Genomic DNA, 23,798 nt, shown 5'->3' with positions numbered 1-23,798 from the left:
TGCACTTCGATCGTATTTTTTTTTTTCTTTTCTTTTCTTTTTATCTATTCTTATTTTATATATATATAAAAGATAACGATTTAAATTATTTCGATGAAATAAATGATAAATTGGTTAAAAAAAGATAGAAAGATCGATTCTTAATAACTTTTTTTAACAACATCTCGTCTATCTCGATATAATTGCATTAATTGCGAGAGAATATTAGAAAATTTCTCTTAAATTACGGATAAAGGTAAAAATTATCGTGTGTACGTTTATTTGAACGAACAAAAGATCGGTTTCAATATTGCAAAGGATCACGAAATAAAAAGAAGAAATAAAAGGACGATAAAATGGAACAAAAAATGACAAAGCCAAAATCGACATTCATACGTATATACACGTATATACACATATAGATATAAATATAGGTAATTCCATTGGGTAATTTAAGCTTGATGGCGAGAGAGGAAAAAAAAAAAAAGAACGTTCTTTCGTTCTGTTCGTTTCTTCGCACGTATCGAATTCAAAAAGAAAGAACAAATAATCGTCTTTCGTCCCGTCGAAAAATTTGACTTGATATTTCGTTCTAATTTATACGATATATTTCGAAGGGAAAAAAATTTTTTTTTCACGAATCAAAGATATCTTATAATTTTTAGAAAATACGAACGGATAAGATATGAAAATGATTTTTGATTATATTTTTGGTTTCGGAAACGAAATTTTAATTATATGATTAATAACGTATAAGAAAGGATAAAGCAATTATAATTAACCATATTTTTTGATCGATCTATTTTATAATATTTATTAGAAGAAGATGTAATAACCGATATTTCGTCGATGATTAAAAAAGAAATAAATTTTGAGAAAGCTACTACTTTTACAAACACCGATCGAAGGTCTTTCATTCATCTTCATTATCATAATCGATGTTGATACCGTTATATCACGGGAGAATTTAAAACGGTGAATAATATATATCGAGATGTTATCCCGTGCTAATACGGCGAACGAAAGCAATTTAAGCACCGCTGTCAAAAATCTAAATTTAAAATCTTGTTCAAAGGAATACGGATAACGTTATCTACCGCAGCATTAACATATTTATACGTATATCAAAATTAAAATGTAAATATATTAATTGCCATCGTAACTTCGGTCTTGTTCCAGTGTTACCTTCGATCGTAGCAATATATAAATTATAAATCGAAATCGAAAAGTTAAACAAATTTTTATTTATTTACGGAAAATACTTACGAGTGAAAATGAAGCGGAAATGATGATATCGTTCGTTCTTTAAAACACGGTTAACACGGAAATCTAAAGGATGCGAACTTTATAAAAATCTCGTCGATGTACAAGAGTTACAAGAGGATAACTCTCCTCTAGTCGAGTCTAATATTTCTCGTTGTAATTACTTTTTTTATATTTTTTGGTTCTATAACGCGTTTAGATCGTATACGAGCATATCGCTACTTACTTACTTACCGAATGTCAATGGTAAAATTCAAAATTCAGAAACAAAATAATTCGACGAGAAACGAATTCGAAATCGATGCATGTATACAGTGGCGTATCTATTTTTGTACAAAGTTTAGAATCGAACGTTTTACTTGAATAATAATTTACTTAAACAATAATATCAAGTAATGATTTTCGAGATTAAAAAAACGTTCAAAGATATAATTCCAAAAAAAAATGCATACATTTCAATCTTGGAACATTTAATAACACGATGATACACGATTTTCACTTATACTCGATACAACTTTATTTCGTCATTCTCTATCTATTACAGATAGGTGTTTTCATTTTAGAGGAGACGCCTTATTATATAAATTTTTGAAACTCGAGAAGAAAAGATAGCGCGAAAATAATTTCTTCCCTGACAAAAAAAAAAAAAAATTCAAAATAACGGTCGGGGAGAATACGAATAAATATATCAATCTCGAATCGGCACTCGTTACCTTCGTAGTACGTTCGCGAGATAACGAACGAAAAAAGAGATAAAAGATCGTTTTTGAGAGGAGGGCATTGGCATTGAAGATTCGCATAACCGAAGGTTGACGATGACTAAAATCTGAATCTGAACGCGTATTGTGAATCACGTGAGATTATTTCCTATCGTTGTATGCATCATTATTATCGTTAATTTTATTTCTTATTCTTCCTTTTTTTTTTTCACACTGTTGTCGGTGTTTCATTTTTGCAGAAATAATAACGCTTCGTGAGTAGTAGTAGTAGTAGTAGTAGTAGTTTAAACAGGCGATCACGAGCACGATTTATTCCAATTCTCTTGTATACTGTGTGTACAATTGAACGCATGAAATTTTATAGAAAATATATTATAAAATTGTCGTATCGTTGGCCGATAAAATATAGATAGAAAGCTGTTTGAAAAATGTTCAAGACGAACGATCTATCTTTCTAGACGACTTTTGAATATTTATCGAACGTAACTCGGTTCGAAAAGGTGTTACGGATAACAATAGAGAATAAAAGATACCGACGAACAATATGCCAATCCTTTGGGAATTTCTAATTATTCGATCGATAATTCTCTCGTAAAAGTGCAAAAAGTACTGCTTTGAATAACCAAAGCAGTATCGAAATCCGCGTGATGATGAACGGTATTTTCTTTTTTTTCTTTTTTTTTTTTTTTTCTTCATATTTAAATCGACGATTTTTCGCAAGATTGATCGTTTCGAAAGGGGAAAATGATATCGAGATAGAAAATAGGAAAAATGATGGAGAAAGGAACGTCGGCCTCTTTCGGATCAAGGTTTTAACCAAGGTCGGGAGTATAAAATAGAAATTCGAAAAATGATTTCGACCGAAACGCCAAAACGTGGCTAAAACTGTAAGTTTGAATCGATGATTTTTCGTATCATATCATATTTCGTCAATAGATATCATTAACACACACATTTATACACACACACACACACACACATATAGTAGAAATATCGTAGAAGCTCGTAATTTTTGTATTTCCCGCGTTACACAGTTACATAGTTTCGCGTGGACAAATTGGTCAGCAAGATCAATTTGGGGAAATAATATTTAAATTACTACAACGAAGGGTCGTTTGTAAAGATATTTACAAAAAAAAAAAAGAAAAAAAAAAAGAAAAAATTGGGCAAGTAGATGACAAAATAATCAGTACCGTGCAATCAGTACCGCAAGAACGACAGGATACTTACCGGTGAGCGCGTGAGCGGAGTTTTAATGCGTTGGTCGACGACTTACGATCGGTGTAGGTGAAAACTGTCTAGGTCACTCGTTTACCAAATTAAGGGAGATTTTTTTTTTTTTTAGGGAGAATGCGACACGATCCGATAACACTTTTCGATGTCGTTGCCGGTGTGATAGACGAGATTAAAAGAGAAAAAAAAAAGAAAGAAGAATCGAAAACGTCGGAATCGATTCGAGGATGAAAGGAGAATAATGAGATCGATTCGTTTCAATTTGAAATGGAAGGAAGCGTATGGACGACCGCGCAGTGGTCGCGATGTCGTGCAGACGAACGAACTGACTCGAATGCGTTGGCGCGAACGAATAATGCTCGTGCGACGCACCGGACTCTCCGCACCCGAAAAACTTGAAACTACTACCATCACCCGCCTAGTATCCGAGAGCAAAGGATAAATCAACGAGGCGTCCTTTCTTACCTATCGGAATTAGGATATGATATAATTGGAGGCGAATCGATCGATCCATTTATTTTCTATCTATCGTGTTTCCATCTCTTAAATCGTTCGTTTTCCAATTACACGAAGAATTTTTTATTTCGTTGGAATAATTTTTGGAAAGTGGAAACGGATGCGGAATTCGCGGCTGAAGAAGGGAATATCGAATTTCGATTCGATCTCGTTTTAACGTTGCGATGTTGTTGTTGTCGAATGTATATATGAACACGTATACGTAGCGAGCTACGTAAATAAGATTAAATAAGAACGATTAAAATAATAAAGAAAACGGATGAGACGTTTAACTTTTGTTACGTTAATAAAAGAAAGAAATGACCAACGATAAGTTAATAATACGGTAAGTTGCGTGGTAAAGAGGTCACGAACGATGTAAATATTGGTACACGATTTTTGCGTATGACAGATGAAATTAACCGCATTCAAATTACCCTTCTCTCTCTCTCTCTCTCTCTCTCTCTCTCTCTCTCTCTCTCTCCCCTCGTAATAAGCCAGTTTCGTAAGTAACATATAACATACATTAAAAAAAGCACAGAAATTTTACTTTCACTTTCGTTATTCGGTTAGTCGTTATTCGCAACAATCGATAGCCCCATTTTTATTCGTGGCACGTGAAACTCCATGGTATTTTAAAATCACGCGGATATAAAACATGCAAAGGGAAAGCCAGTTTCTAGGATTTAAATATCTATCTAGATATTATTTTTGATTATTCGTTTATAGTAGACACACATACACACACACACACACACACATATATATCTAAAAAATATTTTATCTTTAATACAAATTATAATAATACACTTTCGTAAAAAGATCTATCTTCGTTTCGTTCTATTTTCATTTTTCACGACTCTCAGCGTGATTGCATATTACGCGAGGATTATCTATTGTCTATTCATCCGATTATTTTTCAAAATTTCTTTATTAAAACTTTATTAAATTCTTTATTAAACTTGTAATAAACTCGTATTTAAACGGAATCATGTTCCATATCTAAACGAGGCACGTGTATTTCGATTCTTGCTAGATAATAAATCATAGATATATCTACAATAATCTATTAAACGACGCGACGCGTTCGCGCGTAAATCGCGCCATTAGATTTGAATATTCGTGAACGTTCGTGCACGTTCGTGTTTGGCCGAAAATGAATTCCGTGGGGTTGTTGCAACTACGAAGGATATTTATCGGTAGTTAAATGGTATTCGTACACGGATGAGAAGTGAGTCGAGTTCGTATCCGTACGTATACGTTTCGTTATATATTTTTTCGATCAATCGAGTTTCTTCGAACTCGTGAAAAATTTGCGAATCGAACGAAACGGTCGGTCGTTACACCGCGCGATGTTTGGTTAAAAATTCGCGGTTAAAACTGGAACTGATTCGTGAATGTTCGTATAGACTCGGAAACGATCAAATATTTCCTGCGCAAGGATCACCCACTACTGTGCTATATCGATGACCAGTGCGAATCCATTCCTTCGCGAGGACGTTTTACGTCGCACGAGTCGCACGATCGGCAAAATTCGATTGTCGATTCCTCGTGAAAATCGGTCAATTATTACTCTAGGCTAGTGTTACGAACGAACGTGGAAGATGCTGGCCAACAAGTGTCAAACTGCGCTTTCTGCTCGAACGTTTTCACGTTGGCAATTGTTCCAAGGTATTTTCTTTCATCTATCTCGTTAACGTTTTTCGCTCGTTCTTTCGCTTTTCCCATGTGTTCCATGTTCCGTGTTCCATGTCAATGGAACGAATTGAAACGAATTGAAACGAGATACGCGACGAGAGGTTACTTGGTTAGCAGCGTGTCAACGCGAGTAAATCAGTCCGCGCACGAAATATACACCCAAAGAATCGATAACCCGCTTTTTTGTCTCTCCTGAAAAAAATTCCCACTTTTATTTAATCTTCGTTCCGCGATATTATACGAGTTCTATGCACGCGTAAGCGCAAAAATCTTATCGCCTAACCAACATTTCGGCTCATTAACTTAATCATTCGACTTACGAAATACACGCGTAGCAATATATCGACGAACGTATGCGTTTAAATATATTTTTTAAGAAATGCTTTTTACCACATACCAGATAACAAGTGAATACATCTATAACGTATATTTCGAACTACCACGACTTACTTTCTTTTTATCCATTATTATGTACGAGACAACTTGATTGAACAAACTTTGAAAAAATTCGATCGTACAATGATTAAATATAAAGTTATTACGTTTATAATGTACGATACGCGTTACGTATACATTTTTAGAGATATCAATGAAAAAAAACTTAGGATTTTATCATGGCAAAGTAAAAATATATCGGTATAAAAGAAAATTTAATTTTCTACTCGAATTCGATGCATTTTGATATCGTTTATTCATTATCCATTCATTATTTTATAACAAAGAATCCCTTTAAATTTTTAAAATTCAGTTACTTCGTTCTTATCTGAAATAATGTTTATCGCCATCCATTTTATCGCTTATCTTATCGAAATTGAAAATATCATACAATTGAACCAATTGTTCGTCTTTACATACATGTATACACGTATTATATACACGTATTTGTGTCATCAACCTTGTATATTTGGAGAAATTAATTCCATGCATTATGTACGTATTTATGCAAATTAGATTTATTTATACATTATAATTTAATGAAATTATACACCTTTCGTTCGATATCAACATCATATTATCATACTATACGTATAAAAGAAAATTAATCGTCAAAAATACGTGAATTTCTATAATGTCGTGTGATCGATACAAATCCATATAATACATATGTGATAATAAAATATTTCCTCGCGCGAGATATTCGTTGGAATCGCGTATTAGATTTATATTCGATAGAAAAATAACAGTGAATTTTATTCGAAATAAAAATTTATCGTTACGATGATAAAGATCGCAAAAAAAAAAAACACGAATTAATGTTACTAACTACTGGTAAAAACAATCCAACAACTGTGCGTATTATGTATGATCGCAATTGATCGTTCGAAAGAGATATCGAGCGTCTTTTCGAAATAAATTTTTACGATAGATGAGAGAAATTGATTTGTGTCGAAGATGATCGTCGTTAATAAATACATATCTGTCTATATACCGTACTGTACGATTGCTATACTATACGATAATAGAAAACAAACATGAAATGTATATATCGTTGACGATAGTATAACTTATCTAAAAGTAGTACGTCGATACGACAACCAATTACCCGCAAATGACATCAATGAAACTAAACACTCGATCTAATAAATTGAGAGTTGAGTGAGACGTGATTGAAGCGAACGTTATATACGCTACGCTGTGTTATGCTACGCTACTACGAATCAAACACGATACTTTTTTTTATATCCCATATACGTATAAACGAAAGAAGAAAATATTTATTATAATTATATATTTTAACGTAGAATAGAGTGTATTTTATTATTCGTTAAAATTTCATACGATTAAAAAACTTGGGTAAATGTAAATATTTACTTCTTACAAGTAATGAACGTACGAGAAAGAAAAGTTGGAAACGAAGGATTCGTGATATTTATCAGTAAATAGATCGTTTCGATTTTGTTAATAAATTACCATCATGTTCGTTTATATATTTATCGCACATATTTACAATTATCGTTCATTATTAAACATTAAAAACATCTTTTTTGTGAATTCATGTACAGGGCATGCGACTGTTTGGAAGAGATGTCTAACCGTAAGTTTATCGGAAGAACCAAATATGCCAGTGATCGCGACAGAAATACCAGGACCTCGATCACGTAGTTTGTTTCAAGAACTTAACGCGATACAAGTACGTTCAAAATCAAATTTCATTTATAATTCTATTATGTATGTTGTATTTAGAAATATATATCTATCCTTCTCTCCCACGATCCTTTAATAATTTGAGAAGAAACAGTTGGCAAGAGAATAATTATAATTATAATTACAAATTATATACGTTTAAATATCCGTAAAATACGTAACGATCTGGTTTTCTAAAATTCATATGTTTATAAACATATCGATGTGTCGTCTTTCGAAATTACAAATTATTATTGTGCTCGATTAATAAAAAATGAATTGTGTTACTTGTAAGTTACGTTAGAGATGAAATGGATTGAAATCTGTTGAAATCTGTGATTGCAGCAAGCCTCTTCCGTACAATTCTTCGCAGACTACGAAAAATCAGTAGGTAATTATTTAATGGACGTTGATGGGAATATTTTGCTCGACGTTTATATGCAAATTTCATCGATGCCTCTGGGTTACAATCATCCAGCTATGTTAAAAACTCTCGCTGATCCGGTTAATCAAGTATGCGAATCTTTCAAATTTTCTACTTTTTATCTATTTTTTTTTCTTTTTTTTTTTTATAGAATATTTTATTTAATTATTATGCAAAATAAATATATTTATTATCTTCGTAGAGTAAAGTGTAAAATTTATTTGCTCGAATCTAAATAAATGCGAAGGAACGATATGTATTAAAAATATCTTTATTTTTAAATTACAGAAAATTATAGCAAATAGGCCTGCATTAGGTATCTTTCCTGGAAAAGAGTGGCCAGATAAACTGAAAAAAATTTTGCTGCATAAAGAGGTACGTCTTCTTATACGCTTAATTATTATATGTTATGCAATATTTTATTGTTTTAAAATATTGAATTAGAAACATCTTCGATAATATATATTTATTAATCGTTGATTCTATCATTTTTCAACTATCCAAACACAATTTTCTCTTGGATAATTTCAAAAATATTCAAATAAAGGAATCGATTTGGAAGAAATGTCATATACACGCAATGTCGTGTACAACGAAATCATTGTTCCGAAGATGAACATCTTACGTAAATATGAAAAATATTCTATTTCATCTCATTTTTTAATTACATCAATTTTTTTTTAAATTATTGGAAACAATTATTTGGAAAAATGGAAATGATTTGCAAACAAAACTTAATATCTGACGTTGAACCTTGTGTTTTAATACTGTAAATATTTCCTCTTAATATCTCACGTATACATATATGTAAATACGTATGAATCATTAAAGTATATGCGATGGTGAAACTCTTTGCATATAAACGTATTTTATTTTAATTCTTTGTAGAAAACGAAACGCTACCGATTTAATTTCGAAACTAATTATTTTATTCGAATGATATTTGTTATTTAATCTTATAGAAGAAACTTTATTCACGAACGAAAGATCAAGATCATTTTATACCATGTTTAATATGTGATAACGTTTGAAACATTCATCGCATGCAATCTTATCTCAACCTTATTTATCTTCTCATCGAAATATCGTAATATTACAAATTTATATATTCAATTTAGAAAAGGGAATTGGCGTGGAATTTTTTACAACAAAATGACTTTTTCACGATGTTTTAGAGTCGAAAGGGACAAGCGAATGTAACATTATTATCTCGACTAAGAGCAAACAACAATATCAAGTGCTATTTATTTCCTTGTTAAAAAAATTCGTTACTTTCACACACTTTCGACGTACTCTGATGATTCATGTTAGGAGAGAATATTTATGGAATTAGAATATAACGTGTATATATTTTTATTTATTTATTTTACTATGTAATGTACAGATTGCTCCGCCAGGATTGTCTCATGTCACAACTATGATGTGTGGTTCTTGTTCGAATGAAAACGCGTTTAAAACTATATTTATTTGGTACGCTGAGAAACAAAGGAAGGGTAATCCGTTCACGAAGGAAGAAATAGAAACTTGTATGATGAATCAATTACCTGGCACACCGCAATTTTCGATACTTTCGTTTAAAGGTATTTATATTTATAAAGATGTAAATGGTATATAGATGGCATAAAAAAGAAAAAGTATTACACGATATTTAAACGAATCGAAAAAATAATGATTAAACATCGACGATTCAGGCGCATTTCACGGACGAACATTGGGATCCCTTTCGACGACGCACAGTAAATACATTCACAAGATAGATATCCCAGCTTTTGATTGGCCTACCGCATCGTTTCCCACGTACAAATATCCGTTGGATGAAAATATTAGAGAAAATCAGCAAGAGGATAAACGATGTCTAGCCCATGTATGTAATTGTCTTATTTATTAAATTCGATAATTCGATCATTATTGATATATATTCACCGATATAATCATAATTAATTTTCACTAGTTCGTTTTCATATTTTCCCCAGTTTCGTATAGTTATATTTTTTTGGCAATATCCTTTAGGTAGAGGAGCTATTTGAAAAATATAAAACCGAGAAGAAAATTCCAATTGCTGGCGTGATAGTTGAACCGATTCAAGCAGAAGGGGGTGATAATCACGCATCTCCTGAATTTTTTCAAGAATTGCAACGTATAACGAAGAAAGTAACGATTCGAATTAATATTACATCGTATCATCTTTTACAAGATTTTAAAATATCAACGATATAACGTTATGCACATAATATGTTTCTTATTTGTTAATTAATATTTTCAGCATGGCGCAGCGTTGTTAATCGACGAGGTACAAACAGGTGGCGGCCCAACGGGAAAAATGTGGTGTCACGAACATTTTAATCTAGAATTTCCTCCAGATTTGGTAACTTTTAGTAAAAAAATGCAATTGGGTGGTTATTATCACATCGAATCTTTAAAGTATAAAATTTTCCTTTCGTGTTAATTAATAATCGTTTAAAAAACATTTATCGCTAAATACGTGTAATCGATGTAATTTACAGGCCTAAACAATCGTTCCGTGTTTTTAACACTTGGATGGGGGATCCAAGTAAAATAATATTACTTGAAGCGGTATTAGAGACGATAAGAAAGGAAAATCTTTTACATAGGGTTACAACTGTTGGAGATTATATACTAAAAAAATTGATGAATTTGCAAAATGAATTTTCTACTATGATTAATTCCGTACGCGGACGTGGAACGTTCATTGCGTTTAATTGCGCTTCACCTGAATTACGAGATGTGATAATCAAGAAACTTTTAAGCAAAGGTAATATTCGAATAATTTGTATCAATTGTAATCGATAATTTAATTTAGATAAGAAACGTAACGCGAAAATACGAAACTTAATACGTTGAACAGGTATTCAAACCGGTGGCTGTGGATCCGAGGCGATAAGATTAAGACCCGCCTTGACGTTTACGGAAAAACATGCCGATATATTTCTAGATCGCCTTCGATCTATTTTAAAAGGACAATAATTTTAACGAAATAACGCTATATCGAGTTATATGCCGAGATGCATTCCACGTGTCTTCCAAAATTGTCTTCCAAAAACGTAATTAAAAGAGATTAGATAATTTTAATATACTTATACATACGTCAGAGAATGTATGTGTATGAATATATATTTGCATCGCTATTATTATATTACTTTTTTTATAATAATTTTAACATTTTATATAACATATGTAATAATTAATATATATTTTATTATTGTTTATCTAAAAAAATTTGATATCATTATAATAAGTATTATTCTTTATAATATAATTTTGATATTTTTCATCAAATTTATATTTACGTTATATTTCAACATGCAACCAGAATGTTGCTATGGCTAAAGAATATTTAATATATAATCAATCAGTATGTCTTCCAAAAAATTATTAAAAAGCTATTTAATCTATCGCTGTTTTTTCCCATTTCCATCGATGTTAACGTATAATTCTAACGTACAAGTCTTTCATTGATCCTTTTATTTGGTACATTTAATCTGTAATCTTATTTATTTTAACATTTTTCTTAAAATGTCACCAAAATGTTCATATTCTTTGTCATGACTTTTTTGTACTATAAATGCTATCATTTTCATCTAAAAGCAAAGCAAAAAAAAAAAAAAGTTATTTATTAAAAATATCATAACTTAATAAGAGTCATCTGAAAAAATTTATATCATATATGTTTACCTTTACTTTTGAATCTATAGAACCATGTCGTACGGATAAATTCCATAAATTTATAGCCATATGTGCTAATTGTGGATCACGTAAATCTGCTCTGATAATAAAGCAATTAAAAAGCTCCAATGCAAGAGTTGCTTGCTTCTCGAGTTGATCGGTAGAACCAAGATATTTTAAATGAGATAAAATTTCTTCTACGATTTTAGAACTTATTTTGTTTACTTCGCTTATAAATTTTTGATCAGATCCATATAATTTATCGTTAGAATCGACCTAAAAATATATAATAAAAATTAAAATACGATATTTAGATCAAGTTTCTTCAATATTTTTTTTATACTTATTTTAAAAATAATAACCTTTTCAACGTGATATGGATAATTTTCTTGAACAATTGTTGACAATAAGTCAAGCACGCGTAAATATAAATACGTTTTCATTGACGTATTTTCTTCGAAACACCGTTGAACAGCATTAAGTAAACCTCGCATGAGATATAAAACACCATGTTCTGGACTATCCTACAAATTTTTCTAATTTTTGTTACATTTCCTATATCATAAAAAATAATAAACAGGAAAAATAAAATTTGTGCAATATTATATTATACAAATACGTACTGGTACAACAAGCAACGTGGACAAAAAATTCGATAAATATGAAAGTAAATAAGGTTGTGAACTTTTTTGTCTTCCATCTATATCTATTGTTTTCGGCATTTCCGGAACTAAGCTTAACGCAGCTTTGAAACATGCATCAGCTAATAAAATAATTTTCAGTTAATTGTTATGTGTATGTATATATATATATATATGCAAAGAATATAATATATTGAATTTTAATTAATTACCTTGGCCTAAACATTGATTTAAGAGAGCAACTTGGCCTGAAAGTAAATATAATTGAAGCCGCGTATAAACCAAAGTTAATGATGGAATGGTAATAAAACAAAACGCGGCACAAGCACGTACAAATGCCGAAGTTCTTCTTGTATGATGTCCACGAACGATTTTTCGAGTATCAACTGATAATCTATTTACACACTATGTTTTGACAAACACGTTAATTATACAATTTTTAAATATAATTTACATTTTACATTAAATATATGGGAACAAAAATTAATTACCTGTACCAGTTGTATATGAACACTATCGAGATTAGGAAAAGCTGCTCTAGCTTCGGCATAAAAATTAAGCTGCTTTTCAAAATCACGTCCATAATCAACACGTTGAACGATACCACATATAAGTTGACCAATTTGCCGTTTCTCATCTTCAACAGTTAGAGCACTGCAATTATCTTATTGTAAAACCACTAATATATATGTCGATACGTACATAATCCAAGAATATACTTTTTATTTATGAAAAAAGTATAAAAACAATTTATAAAAAGTATTGAGGAAAAAAAATGTATAAAAAAATTTATGTATAAGAAAATTACCTAACAGAATCGTGCATTATTCTTGCAATGAACATAAGAGCATTTATAATAATAGGATCGGTAATTGGGCTGGTTTGTGTACTTATACCTTCTATGATAGTCTTACATACTTCAACCTTTATACTTTCTTTATGAAATAAATCTATTAGAGGTAAAAAATTATCCTGAAAAATGTTCATGTATATCACTTGAAATAAATCGAAAGAAAAGATAACAGATAAGAAATAATTACCATAGCAAGTAACGATTCAAAATCTTGTGTATGAGACACTACTTTTTCAATGATATTTTGTAATTGTGGATAATGGTGTTCAAAATTTTTATTCGGATTAAGCCGATCAATTATTTTTCCAAAAAATAGATTTAATTCATTTACCTATAACGTTAAAATTGTAAACAATAAATATTTTTTCATTTTCAAATGACTTAAACTTACAGAAAAATGGATAGCAGTGAATTGAATCCAAATTTCAATGCAATGCATGAATTTATTAGGATTTGTTAACTCTGTTATATATTTCCATATTATATTGAGAATTGATTGGCAGTCTTCTTTTGGTGGTGATTCTAATATAAGACTTTCACCTAAACTTCGATATAAAAGATATTGCGGGAAACCTAAAAATAAAAATAATAATAATATAATTATAAAATTTACAAATTTTAAATAATGATTTAATCATTTATTTCATCACCATTATATTACCATCATCTTCGATTGCAGTTATTAAATTTACAAAATCTATTGCACGTCCCGCAACATATGAAGATTTAAATGCTGTTAAAATACTATTCAATAATAATGAACTAAAAAAAAAATATTTCAATCTTATAAATCATCTATAATAATCATCTATAATAAAAATGGATATATATAATAATATAGAGGACAATTAAATACGAATTAATTACCTATTTGCTTGATTTTTACATCGAGAAAGTACATCTTCTAAAAAATTTTCAGAAGTCGTAGCTACCAATACTTGTAAAATCCAGTCCAATGCTGGCGAATAAAGATTTAAATAAGAATATAAAGTCATATTCTGTTCGACCAATTCATTCTTTATAAACTGGCCAAACAATTGTTGATATGTAAAAAGAAAATCATAAAAGTTTTCTCTCACAAATTCAAAATCAGATGTTTTATTTAAAGCTAATCCCACCCGACATAAATAACATCTTGCATATACAGCTATGAGAGGATTTCCAATACCTCTTATCATTCGCGTTATTCGTAATAGAGCTGTATTGAATTCACTAAAGATAAAAAAAATTTCTAATTGATACTAAATATTATGAAATTATATGTACATTTATATATAATTAGATATAAAATACTTATATTTTTACCTTGTTGTTAAAAAACTATACGATTTTATTATTGCCATTTCTACGTAAAGACGTGGAACTAATTCTCTTATTGATGCTATTTTATAAAACCAATTTCTGCAAGTTTCTTTCGCATTTTCAGGTACCATATCGGGTGTAAAATTATCAGGTAAACTCGTGGGCACTTTACTTCCTGGCCTAAAAAATACAAAATAAACGTATTAATTGTTGGAAAAAGCAAATATCGTTTCTAATGATAAAAATTTAATATATTAATAATATTTAATATTTTTTTTATAATTATATCATTTTACAAAAGTAATTGAATATTTGCAATATAATTATATATATATATATAATTCTCTATAATTCTTATAATTTACATTGATGAAACATATGTTATATTACTATAAAATAATATAATAATGATAAAATATATTGTACATAAATTATTATAAATATAATTTATGTTTCTAAAATATAAAAGATAACATAACATAAATTATATTTTTTCTATACAATTTATGATATAATCATGATTAATATTCATATGTCTATAATAATAAGATTCAATTATAGAAAACAATATAAAATATTTAAAATGATACTATTTAAAATAAATTTAATTCAACTAATAAAATTAATTCAACTATATATATCTTATATTTTTTATATCAAAATAAATTTTTACATATAACATTTTTTTTCTTTTTAATTATATCATTAAATAAAACATTTCAAATAATATTAAAATAATGCAATACTAACTTGTAATATTCAGCTTTAATCTTTAATCTTTCATAAACCAATTTTCCAAAAATATCTAAAATATCTGTGATAAGAACAAACTTGCCAGGATAAAATGCCATAACAGATGTATCTACTAATAATTTGGCACACTGAAATGATTTATTATTAATTATCTAATTAATTTATCTTTTTTCTCTTACATATAGATAAGAACAACAAAATGAATAAAAATGAAGACCTGAATTGCTATTTTTAGTGCTTTAACTCTTTGGTCGGAATGCCAGGCTTGTACAAGTTCATTATTTAGTTGTTCAACTCTTGCAGTATATTGTTGTTGAGATAAATCTAACATTTGTCTAAGAGATCCTTCTTCAAAATCATCTAATTGTTCTAATCTTGTTCGCACTTTATCAACAACTCCACCACTTGGTTGAACTTTAACAATAACTGTAATAAATTTATTTATAAGTTGTATTCTTTTTATGTATTTCTTCAATATTTATTAATAAAAAAAATACCTTTTTCACCACCTGGTAAAAAACTGGTAGCTATTGATAATTTCTCTGATGTTGTGTATTTGTTTAATATTGTAGTACGTCTTGCTGACCATGGTTCTACCAATTCTTCTGCAGTATCCATAGATTTTTTACCAGTGGCTATTATACAAGAGTAATCCCACTGCATTATATTTTAAAATATAAATGATATATAATGTTCAATATTATAAATTTTTTGATTAAAACAAAATTTAAGAACCTCATCTGCAGCCATCTTAGATAATGGATCTAATTCTTCTCTAGCAAATTGTGAAAGAGGATCAGATCCATCAAAGGAGCAATGACTCAATAACGGATCAGTTAAAGAATTTTTAGGAATAGGTGTATGAGTTGGTGTTGGTGTAGTAGTTGAAGAACCAGTACTTGTACTTCGTAACACATTACGTTTTGTCCCACTACGACCATCAATTAACTAAAAAAACATAATTTAAATTTTATATTTGCATATATATTACATAAATAAAAAAATTATATCAACAACTATATAAATAAATATATTATATATTACTAAAATTATATAAAAAAGTAAATTTAAAAAAAAAATTTTTGAAATAAAATACATTCTCATATATATATATATATGTATTGAATTATATATTTACCATAACCGTAACAGGTTTTAAAGGATGTTCCGTTACTTCTTCTAAAGATATAAATCGTATTGTTTTATAATTCATGGGTTTTGCAATCCTATAAAAAATATACAAAATATTTAATATTTTCAATATTTCTATTAATTACAGATACATTAAAATCATTGCATGCATACCAATTTATTTCTGTCATTTTTTTAAATGCATCAAAATATTTTTTTTACAATTCAATTATAAAGAACAAAATATATATGTATGTATAATTTTTATATTCATGTATAAATAAAATATACACATTTATCGTTTCATATTTAAATTTGTCATTTAATATATGAATTATAAAACATAAAGATAATTCCTGTTAAAATTTTTTAATTCAATATTAAAGGAACATATTCATATACACAAAAACTATAGACATTCTATAATAAGAGTATTTCTAAAGATGAAATCTTGACAGATAATCACTAAAAGATAATCACTAATAATTGAACATATTTTTCATTTCAAAGGAATAGAGATTTCTATTCCTTGACCAAAAGTGTATAACCGCGGACCTGTAAAAATACTTTTAAGAAATGAAAATTGAAGATTACGATGTTTGTTTAATAAGCAATATAATACATATACATACATATAGATGTCGCTTTTGTCAATTAATAAAAAAAATTCCTTTTGGCGGTAAGAATTATTATTTTATTATTTCAATTTAGTAAAAATTGAAGCATATATATATTTATGTATATATATATATGCATATATATTTTATTTTTATTTAATACTTATTAAACTAATTATTAGATGTACAAATATATTAATAAAAATATCAATTTTCAGTGCAATTAATACATATAGTTTGATTGCGTCATTTCAATTTAATTTGAATAGTTTCGAAATTAAGATGTTTTGTCCTTTTCTTTTTTAATAATTGTTAATTTCTTCAAAAATTTTAATATTTGTTTTTTAATTTTTTTTTAAATTTCATATAAATTTGTAATATCATTAATATCATGTCTTATTATTAATATTTTGAATAAATAAAATAGTAATGTTATTAAATAATAAATTAAATAATAAAAATAATAATAAATTAATATTTTATTTTTTATATATTTTATCCTCAATTATAATTATATCTTTCTCAACTTTATGGAAATACTTTATGTATATGTTATATGTATCGTGAAGATACATTTTCACGATAAATATAATATAAAATAATGAATATTCTTGAATGTCTAATTCAAATATTAAAATAAACTTTAATATTATTATTTGACTTTATTATTAAATAGATAGTAATAAAGTTGGATAATTTTTAAGTATCGGTTTATCTTGTCGCGTGATTATTAATTTCTACATCAAATATTTTAAAAACAGAAGATCAGATAAAAAAATTGATAAAAACAAGGAATATTTGTTTTTTGATAAAAAATCTATCATAAAAAATGGGGATTTCCATTTAAGAAATTCTAAGTTGATGATTTAATATAATAATTTTAATGTAATGTAATCAAAACAAGTAGCAATTAATTATACTACTTTAAACACTATAGCTTTGTTCAAAAGATATATATATATATATATATGAATTTTCAAGATATTTCACTATTTAAGTTAAGTTATATTATATCAAATTAAATATATAATATATATATAATATATAATATAGTATAATACACTAAATGAAAATAATTGGGTAAAATCTATTTGTTTCTAAATATCAAATCTTTGTTTTTATTGATTAAACATATTATGCACTCTCCATATAAAGAGAGAGTATTATGTGCACGTTATTCGTTTCCTTATTTATATTATATATAAATTACAATAAATACACGTAAATATTATTTATATAATAAATATATAATTTATAGTTTAAAGTGTTTATTCGATTTCATATTGATATAATTATTTCTCTCATTAAGTTCATAATTTTTTATATGTAATACAAAATTTATTATTTTATTATTTAAAAAATGACAAGAAAAAGAAAAAATAAACGTAGCAAACTTGCTCGAATGACCGAAGAAGAGCGTATACGTTGTATGCAACATCGTATCGAATTGGAATTAGAAGCTAAAAGACGTAAACAACAATTAATTGCTGTGTTTAGTAAGGTATCATTTATTATAAATTTTCTTATTACAACATTTTAAATACATATTACGAATTATTACAGAATAAATTAAAACATGAGGAAGTGTTCTCAAAATTGAATATTGCCAAAATTAATGAAAAATGGAGATATTTTTTGCGACAAATAAAATGTAAGGAACTTCATATATATGTAGAGTATCTTTCCACAACTTTGGACAGAACAATAAGATCAAAAGATTCTACAATTTCTTATCTATATAATGAATTAAAAGTAGCTGATGCAGATCATAGAAAACTTCAAGAAACTCATACTTTGTTAATTAATAATATAATTGGTATTGTTTAAATTATTTACATAAAATTGTAAATTTAATTTTATTATTTACAAATTTATAAGTATGACATTATTTTAATATTATGCAGGAAAATATAAACAAAAATTGATAGAATTACATGATATGTATAAATTTAATGATATTAAAATGAATAATACATTGGAATTAATCCGAATGAAAAATTCTATAGAACAATATCATAAAGAAATATCTGATTATATAATTAAGAAATCTATAAATACTGATCAAACACAATCTATAAGAAAAACGTATAATGCTGTTAATATTTTTAACATCTTATATTTGGTAATAATATTAATTTATTGCATAAAAAAGATTAATCAAAATTTTATAAATAAATTTATTAAATATTAGGAAAAAAATATGGTATCGCATCTTGGGCACCAATCTTTTTTAAATATTGAAAATCTTTGGGAACAATTATCTAAAGTGATAAATGAATATCAAAGAATAGTTGAAAATAAAAAAAAACAATATGAATATTTAAAAGAACAAGATAATATTTATCAAACATGTACAGTAAAATATTCAAAAGTATATTTTGAATTACAGAATACCATTGAAAGTTTAAAATTTAAAATTCAAATATTATCACAAGAAAAGAAAGAACAAATTGGAAAACTTAAAATAAAAGATATAAACATAAAAGAAAAGCATAAAAATATTAAATACAAATTCAATATGAGTCAAATGATAGATACTTCGCAATTAAAAAAATTAACTGTTATAAGCAATGAAGTTTTAAAAGTAAGAAAATATTTGCTTAATTATTTTTTCTTCTTTTTAACATTATATTTTTTATTGTAGCATTTAAAAAGAATATTAGAACAAGGTTCAAAAATTCTTGAAATAATTAAAATATGTACTTCTTTGGAACCTGTACTTTTTAATTTTAAAAAATATTTCGTACGAGACGCGGATCATACTGAATTTTCTGATACTAATGTAAGAGCCAATATATATAATATATATTATATAATCATATATATCATGCATGTTTGCAATGATATTTTAAATCTATTTCAGATTCCTACATCATGTGCAAAAATCGATAATTTTTGGAAATATTACAATTATATAAAAGTCAATAATATTTTGTTACAGAAAGAAGGTAACAATCTGTACAAAGAAAATAAAAAATTAAAATATAAGTTACAAACATATCTTTTGAAAAACTCTAGCATGTTGGCGTTACGTTCAATTAATTCATCTTTATAAATGATTTTTGAATAAAATTATTTTTCATAATTATTAGATAGTATGCGAGAATTCGAAAAATGTTATGAATGAGTCGGGAGAGATCGGATTCTGAAAATATCTCATAGTTCGAGAATTTCAATTATTCGTGAAAATTACACGAAAATTAAAATTTTCTAAAATTTCAAGAAACCGAATAACATTTTGAAATTAAATTTATGCTTTAAAAAACAAAAAAAAAAAAAATCCGAAATTCTCAAAAATTCTCATAATTTCGGATTAGGAAATAATTTCAGGAACTTATCACGATCCATTTATTTTTTTTTTTTTTTGGATTTTCGCGTATTTTTAATAATTATAAATAAAAATAAATAATATTTATATTATTAGAATAAGAATATTTATATTAAAATATATTTTACTAAGATGTATTCATATTATCATTTTGTATTGTATTAAATTAACGATGAATAAAAATTCCACCTCCTAATTCTAAATATTTATATGGTCTAGCACGAGTACGACCTTTTACAGGATGAAAGAAAATTTTTTCTTTTGGTACAATATTTTCTGATTCCAAATAAATATCGAAGCATGCTCGCAATCGTTGAAGTTGTGCTGATAATGTTGGTGGTTTTATCCATGTAACATTTACCTCTCTTTCAATATCTCTTAAAATATCTATAGATGCAGGTACTATAGGATTTATACTTATATTAAATATTGGTGCTATTTTTGGGTAATCCGGTTTTATAGCTATTCTAGCAATCAATTCATCTGGAAAAAAAAAATAAATATAAATTAAACTAAATTATTAAAATAAATTACTAAAATAAATAAAAACTAAAACTATATAGTATATATTGATTCTATAATATCTTACTATTTCCTCGACGAAGTATAGCTTCATAAAATATATCCAATGAAGATACTAATCCCTGTTCTTGAAAAATGGGATTTACGCTATTGCAATAATTACTCCATGAAATTGTTGAGAATTTTTGTAAAATGGCATTAAGCTTTTGCGGCAGAAGATCATTATTAGTGGTAAAAATTGGTAAATTTCCACATTCTAATTGTCGAATTTCTGTGCATAATTCTAATCTTGCTATTACACGTCTTTTAATTTCTCTTAATACACATTCAACGCTATCTTGTGTTTTTTCGCAACTCGTAAGCTGAATAATAATGATATATAAATTATTTTAAAATAATTTGATAAATTATTATAATGTATAATGTATAATTATTGTATATATTGTTATCACTATAGTATCATATTAAAAATTTTATACCTTTTGTTCTCTAGCGTCTGGCGAAATAAAATGCAATCCAGCCATTCTTTGTGCCCATTTGTATGGTATTCCTAATCCAAGAGATGAAAATTGACCCAAATTATGTCGATTTAATTGATAATAATTAGCAGGATTTGGACTTTCTAATCCTAAATCTCCTGGATATAATTCACGTAAAATTGATTCTGACACAAGCATATCTCTATTAAAATAAAATTTGAATAAAGAATTTTAGAAGTAAAATAAAACATTAAATATAATAAATAAATAAATAAACAACATAATAAATAAATATTACTTATATTAGTAATATATAAAAATTGATGTACCCTGTAGTAATGCCTGTGACACCATCCGTTTTTAATTTTGATTCTACAGTTACAACTTTCAGAAACATCATATAATAAAATTGTAATGTCAATTTTGTTTCATCTAAAAGAAATTAAAGAAATTAAATTTTAAAATATTATTTAGTTTTATTTTATAGTTATCAATTTTTTCATAACTAACTTTTTAATTTAATAATTATTTTCACATTTAAAGGATGTCTTTGTAATAGTTTTGTTCTTTTCTCTTCCTGTCTGGCTTCTCTAGATAACCTATGATGTCTTTTCTTGTGTACAGGTGTTTCTTCTATGATATTTTCAGAAATAGTTTCAGCATCTGAATCAGATTCTTGTAATCCATCTTGATTATTTGCACGTTTTGCTTCTTCTTCATCGCCTTCTACTTTCACTATTATAGAATTATCTAGAGAAAAAGATAATATGAAAATAAATTAAAAAATATGTATGAATCTTTTATGTTTAAAATAAGAAAAAGTAATACCATATGCATCTCTGTATGCAGATGCCTTTGCATAAAGAACATATAGAGGTGATGCAAGTAATGTTGCTTTATTATGTTCTTGTCTAACTTTATCCAGTAGCAAACCAAGACTCTCTTGTAATGGCTTACTTGCCTTGCAAAGAAAAATTGATTAATTATAATATGAATTATTAATAATAAACTATAATCTTTTAAGAATATTAAAAATACTTCTAAAATTGAGTGAAGTTGTGGTGCAAGATTATCAAGTCGAGTCTGTTTCAATGCAATACTTGATGCTACTGCCTTTTTGTTTTCTGTCAATTCATCGCATAATGCAGCTAATTGTTTTCTTTGTGTCAATTCCCATTCAAGACGTGCCAATCTTAATTGATGAGGATTATGTTTTGTTATTTCCTAAAAATTTTAATATATAATATTATAAATTAACAAATTTAACTTAAATCTACTTCCTACCGGTCTAGAAATATTTTCAGGCGCTTCCTTGTAAAATTCTTCTTCCGATACAAGTTGTATTAATTCATCTTTAGATCTATATATTAATACATATTATATATCATATAAATTAAATGAAAATCATATATGAAAAATTTTAAATAAACAAAAAAACAATTACTTGAACTGAAGACATTTAACAACTTCTTTTTTTAAATGCATTACTTCGTACAATAAATTCTGCAAATGTAAATGCCTACTGTCAACACTGCTTTTTGAAGATATAAGAGAATCTCTAGCAAACTTTGTACGAAATTTTTCCATTCTATTTAATTTTTTAAGTTCAATAAATGATAATGACGTTTGAATTTGAAGTTCACGTATTTCATCTTTAGCCTAAAAAATATTAAATTTAAACTTTTCAAACTATATTTAATTTTCCAAAAAAATCCAATATCTGAATTTACTTTTTTTAATTAATATACAAACATTTGCATCTCCACTAGTTTTTAACTTTGCAATTTTATTCATAGCTCTACGTATATTATCGCAAGTAGATAGAAAACTTTCAGAATCACTTTCTGGCAAACGTTCCATAGCTTCTTTCTCTTCATAACTAATTATAACCTAAATAAAAAAAAAAAAATAGATACTTTAAAACTTAGATAAATTATATTATAATTATATTTATATTTTCTTTACCTTATATGTATCTCCATCTTTCAAAGATATACCAGAATTTCCACTAACTGATTTTCTTCTCTTTTTGGTATTATCGGAATCAATTTCTTTACCCATTTCTTTTGATTTTGTAAAATTTGACATGTGGTTAATTATATGATAAAAAGAAAAATGTCTAGCTAGTTTTTTTTTTTAACTTTATTTGCGTTTATTTATATAAAACAAACAAAGATTATTTATTCATAAACATATGCTTAATATTCTAGAAGAATAATTAAATAACTTTATTGTTAATTATCAATTTAAGTTTATTCTCTAAAATATTTATAGTGAATTTTATGATATATATTCACAGCAATATAAACAAACACAGATTATGTTTAATTTATTTGTTAGATTTATATATATAATTTTCTTATTATTTATCACATTCAATTTATTTATTTGTGTTTTAATTGAAACACATATTAATTTCAATGTTTTAAAAAATGAATTTTTTAATAAGATATAAAAAATAAAAAAACATCAGTAAAAATATGACCCCGACGTGATTTGAACACGCAACCTTCTGATCTGGAGTCAGACGCGCTACCGTTGCGCCACGGAGTC

At 27.0% G+C, this 23,798-nt stretch overlaps 5 protein-coding genes and 1 non-coding gene across 15 annotated transcripts in view; 2 read left to right on the top strand and 4 right to left on the bottom strand.

The window, feature by feature from the left end:
- The window catches only part of LOC100868055 (uncharacterized), a 12,836-nt gene extending 4,957 nt beyond the window's left edge, over positions 1 to 7,879 (bottom strand). The window contains exon 1 of one of the 2 annotated variants that reach the window (XM_003695371.4): positions 7,800 to 7,879. The gene's annotated coding sequence lies outside the window, so the exon portion shown is untranslated. Of the gene's footprint in view, positions 1 to 3,191; positions 3,563 to 7,799 lie in introns of those variants that run through there. The other variant, XM_086905771.1, reaches the window with a different exon arrangement.
- On the top strand, positions 4,886 to 11,348 carry Gabat (4-aminobutyrate aminotransferase). Of its 2 annotated transcripts, none has more exons than XM_003695354.3 (10): positions 4,886 to 5,360; positions 7,391 to 7,518; positions 7,857 to 8,024; positions 8,224 to 8,310; positions 9,320 to 9,515; positions 9,627 to 9,799; positions 9,946 to 10,086; positions 10,199 to 10,356; positions 10,440 to 10,708; positions 10,802 to 11,348. In XM_003695354.3, the coding sequence occupies exons 1-10, from the start codon at positions 5,294 to 5,296 to the stop codon at positions 10,918 to 10,920; spliced, it is 1,506 nt and encodes a 501-aa protein (XP_003695402.2). In that variant the 5' UTR covers positions 4,886 to 5,293; the 3' UTR covers positions 10,921 to 11,348. The 2 variants fall into 2 exon arrangements, with proteins under 2 accessions (XP_003695402.2, XP_086761890.1); XM_086905764.1 differs by lacking the exon at positions 4,886 to 5,360 and adding an exon at positions 6,975 to 7,304.
- LOC100865707 (VPS35 endosomal protein-sorting factor-like) lies at positions 11,132 to 16,840 on the bottom strand. 3 transcript variants are annotated; one of them, XM_012488917.3, is made up of 18 exons: positions 16,474 to 16,840; positions 16,307 to 16,394; positions 15,904 to 16,116; positions 15,666 to 15,825; positions 15,386 to 15,594; positions 15,166 to 15,296; positions 14,419 to 14,595; positions 13,981 to 14,325; positions 13,775 to 13,875; positions 13,505 to 13,686; positions 13,301 to 13,444; positions 13,069 to 13,232; positions 12,752 to 12,914; positions 12,473 to 12,665; positions 12,243 to 12,382; positions 11,982 to 12,143; positions 11,629 to 11,895; positions 11,132 to 11,534 (listed from the first exon to the last, which is right to left on the bottom strand). In XM_012488917.3, the coding sequence occupies exons 1-18, from the start codon at positions 16,488 to 16,490 to the stop codon at positions 11,448 to 11,450; spliced, it is 2,943 nt and encodes a 980-aa protein (XP_012344371.2). In that variant the 5' UTR covers positions 16,491 to 16,840; the 3' UTR covers positions 11,132 to 11,447. The 3 variants fall into 3 exon arrangements, with proteins under 3 accessions (XP_012344371.2, XP_086761887.1, XP_086761888.1); XM_086905761.1 differs by lacking the exons at positions 16,307 to 16,394; positions 16,474 to 16,840 and having other exon boundaries at positions 15,666 to 15,803; positions 15,904 to 16,030; XM_086905762.1 differs by lacking the exons at positions 11,132 to 11,534; positions 11,629 to 11,895 and having other exon boundaries at positions 12,033 to 12,174.
- LOC116414699 (dynein regulatory complex subunit 2) lies at positions 16,812 to 20,447 on the top strand. Of its 5 annotated transcripts, none has more exons than XM_086905768.1 (7): positions 16,812 to 16,978; positions 18,285 to 18,417; positions 18,480 to 18,732; positions 18,821 to 19,038; positions 19,306 to 19,500; positions 19,561 to 19,698; positions 19,780 to 20,447. In XM_086905768.1, the coding sequence occupies exons 1-7, from the start codon at positions 16,938 to 16,940 to the stop codon at positions 19,969 to 19,971; spliced, it is 1,170 nt and encodes a 389-aa protein (XP_086761894.1). In that variant the 5' UTR covers positions 16,812 to 16,937; the 3' UTR covers positions 19,972 to 20,447. The 5 variants fall into 5 exon arrangements, with proteins under 5 accessions (XP_086761894.1, XP_086761892.1, XP_086761896.1 ...); XM_086905766.1 differs by having other exon boundaries at positions 16,819 to 16,978; positions 19,108 to 19,500; XM_086905770.1 differs by lacking the exon at positions 16,812 to 16,978 and adding an exon at positions 17,970 to 18,137.
- On the bottom strand, positions 19,234 to 23,782 carry thoc5 (THO complex subunit 5). 2 transcript variants are annotated; one of them, XM_003695405.4, is made up of 11 exons: positions 23,211 to 23,782; positions 22,998 to 23,135; positions 22,690 to 22,904; positions 22,530 to 22,605; positions 22,284 to 22,469; positions 22,074 to 22,206; positions 21,756 to 21,995; positions 21,575 to 21,677; positions 21,246 to 21,447; positions 20,834 to 21,128; positions 19,234 to 20,727 (listed from the first exon to the last, which is right to left on the bottom strand). In XM_003695405.4, the coding sequence occupies exons 1-11, from the start codon at positions 23,331 to 23,333 to the stop codon at positions 20,411 to 20,413; spliced, it is 2,028 nt and encodes a 675-aa protein (XP_003695453.2). In that variant the 5' UTR covers positions 23,334 to 23,782; the 3' UTR covers positions 19,234 to 20,410. The 2 variants fall into 2 exon arrangements, with proteins under 2 accessions (XP_003695453.2, XP_031773507.2); XM_031917647.2 differs by lacking the exon at positions 23,211 to 23,782 and having other exon boundaries at positions 22,976 to 23,114.
- Positions 23,727 to 23,798, bottom strand: TRNAW-CCA (transfer RNA tryptophan (anticodon CCA)). Its single transcript has one exon. It is a non-coding gene; the product is annotated as a tRNA-Trp (tRNA).

The sequence above is a fragment of the Apis florea genome, unplaced genomic scaffold (genome assembly GCF_048593485.1).
Source record: "Apis florea isolate Af1SG1 unplaced genomic scaffold, ASM4859348v1 contig_2492_pilon, whole genome shotgun sequence".
Taxonomy (NCBI): domain Eukaryota; kingdom Metazoa; phylum Arthropoda; class Insecta; order Hymenoptera; family Apidae; genus Apis; species Apis florea.
This window is presented reverse-complemented; position numbering and strand designations above follow the sequence as displayed.

Coding starts and splice junctions, on each gene's coding strand:
- Gabat (XM_003695354.3), top strand. CDS start 5,294: ATGCTGGCCAACAAGTGTCAAACTGCGCTTTCTGCTCGAACGTTTTCA. Junction 10,087..10,198: donor TGCAACGTATAACGAAGAAA/GTAACGATTCGA, acceptor TAATATTTTCAG/CATGGCGCAGCGTTGTTAAT. Junction 10,357..10,439: donor TATCACATCGAATCTTTAAA/GTATAAAATTTT, acceptor TGTAATTTACAG/GCCTAAACAATCGTTCCGTG.
- LOC100865707 (XM_012488917.3), bottom strand. Junction 13,445..13,504: donor TCACTGCTATCCATTTTTCT/GTAAGTTTAAGT, acceptor TTAACGTTATAG/GTAAATGAATTAAATCTATT. Junction 12,915..13,068: donor ATAATGCACGATTCTGTTAG/GTAATTTTCTTA, acceptor AGATAATTGCAG/TGCTCTAACTGTTGAAGATG.
- thoc5 (XM_003695405.4), bottom strand. CDS start 23,333: ATGTCAAATTTTACAAAATCAAAAGAAATGGGTAAAGAAATTGATTCC. Junction 21,996..22,073: donor TGCATACAGAGATGCATATG/GTATTACTTTTT, acceptor CTTTTTCTCTAG/ATAATTCTATAATAGTGAAA. Junction 21,678..21,755: donor AATAATTATTAAATTAAAAA/GTTAGTTATGAA, acceptor AATTTCTTTTAG/ATGAAACAAAATTGACATTA.
- LOC116414699 (XM_086905765.1), top strand. CDS start 18,082: ATGTGCACGTTATTCGTTTCCTTATTTATATTATATATAAATTACAAT. Junction 18,418..18,479: donor TAATTGCTGTGTTTAGTAAG/GTATCATTTATT, acceptor GAATTATTACAG/AATAAATTAAAACATGAGGA. Junction 19,039..19,107: donor TTTTTAACATCTTATATTTG/GTAATAATATTA, acceptor ATTAAATATTAG/GAAAAAAATATGGTATCGCA.